Here is a 1844-nt window from a genome sequence, read left to right on the forward strand (position 1 = left end):
GACTACAACATCACTGGTTGGCTTGAGAAGAACAAGGACCCCCTGAATGAAACTGTCATTGGGTTGTACCAGAAGTCATCTGTGAAGACACTGGCCTTACTGTTTGCCACCTACGGTGGAGCAGATGCAGGTCAGTTCTGTAAATTCTATCCTTTCATAAACATTCAAAGTTAATTGGAGCAGGGAACACTAAATGTTTAATGTCTCCAATATGCAGAATCCATATTTGGTACTCTTCATTTTTATCATTTGCAGAGGCTGGCGGAGGCAAAAAGGGTGGCAAGAAGAAGGGTTCTTCTTTCCAAACTGTTTCAGCTCTTTTCCGGGTACAGTAATATATTCCTTATCTCTTTGTAACATGGAGAAAGGGTAAAAGCAATATTAAATATTAAGGTGCTACTTTTGAATTACTGTGAAGTTGATAAAATTATTCTCATTACTGTTATTTTCAAGATTAATTTTAATATTGTTAATATGTATTGCTCAAAATCAAGCGTTTATGCTTCAGTTATTAAGAAAAGAGAATCTTATTTTAGTTTGTTTGTTTTGAGAAGATTGTACTATTTTTTTAAGTCTTCGGGTCAGACTTCAGCTGTAATTTTAGCATACCTGCATTTCTATGAGGCTTGTATTATGGTGAATTCAGAGTCTCCTTAGAAACATTTTCCAAGAAGGTATTTAACTTATTTAAAAACAGAATAAAACTGATTTTTACTCAAACAGATTAACTTTAGTAGGTAGAACACAAAAAACTTCATTATTTTGTGTGGAAGTGAGAAACTGTATAATAGTTTCCACTGGATTAACAGCACAATAGCAGTATTTCAGAATTCAATAATGACATTAACTATCTACAAATGGAATAAATGTTTGGGCTTTGTGGCTTTACCGGAGTGTTTGGAAGCATAGCTAATTCTGACAAGTCGCAACAGTCATTCCCATAAGCTTGATGTATCAGACACTAGACAAAACTGACATTACTTACTGATCCCTCTAGGAGAACTTAAACAAGCTGATGACCAACCTGCGGAGCACTCACCCCCATTTTGTCCGCTGCATCATCCCAAATGAAACAAAAACACCTGGTAAGAAGCTTAAGCAAAAAGAGATTTTCCTCTTTAACAACCATTCCCTCTTTGTAGAAAACTGGTATTCATTTATGCAATGAATTGTTAGGTGCCATGGAGCATGAACTGGTGCTGCACCAGCTGCGCTGCAACGGCGTACTGGAGGGGATCAGGATTTGCAGGAAAGGATTCCCCAGCAGAGTCCTCTATGCAGACTTTAAACAGAGGTAAAAGGCTTTCTCTCCTTACTGATTTTAGCTATGCTGAGCACCCTGTACAACTGATTAAACCCACTCTATTTCCTACTCTACGCACTGCACAGAATTTCTTTATTCTTTTCAAAAAAGAGGCTAATCCTACGGACTCGTCTCCATAAATATCAGCTTAAGTATCAGTAGTACTGAGGTTCTGCACACATCTCTTTCATTAGCATGAAAACAGTTCCTATAAAACTATCATTTCTCCTGCAGAACATCAAGGCATTCAGTACAAGCAGTGTTTGCTCGTTGAATACATCCTAATCTGTTTTTGACTGCAGATACAAGGTTCTTAATGCCAGTGCCATCCCCGAGGGACAGTTCATTGATAGCAAGAAAGCTTCTGAGAAACTCCTTTCATCTATTGATGTGGACCACACCCAGTACAAATTTGGTCACACCAAGGTACCAACTCTCCTCAACTCAGTCCCTGTATCTGTGTTTTGTTCTCCCTGACAGTGATGCACTGCAATGTTCTGTTTCTCCAGGTGTTCTTCAAAGCTGGGCTGCTGGGACTCCT

General features: G+C 38.7%; 1 protein-coding gene across 1 annotated transcript; it reads left to right on the forward strand.

The window, feature by feature from the left end:
- Window positions 1–255: 255 nt before the first annotated feature.
- LOC122191408 (myosin-1-like) lies at window positions 256–1729 on the forward strand (the record flags this gene model as incomplete). The annotated part of the gene is made up of 4 exons (XM_042891668.1): window positions 256–326; window positions 998–1085; window positions 1177–1294; window positions 1606–1729. Coding segments are annotated over 4 exons (401 nt in total), but the record flags the coding sequence as incomplete, so codon positions are not given.
- Between the last annotated feature and the right edge of the window lie 115 nt (window positions 1730–1844).

Source organism: Lagopus leucura, unplaced genomic scaffold (assembly GCF_019238085.1).
Source record: "Lagopus leucura isolate 7727_CA_CO unplaced genomic scaffold, USGS_WTPT01 39050-0_obj-0_obj, whole genome shotgun sequence".
NCBI lineage: Eukaryota > Metazoa > Chordata > Aves > Galliformes > Phasianidae > Lagopus > Lagopus leucura.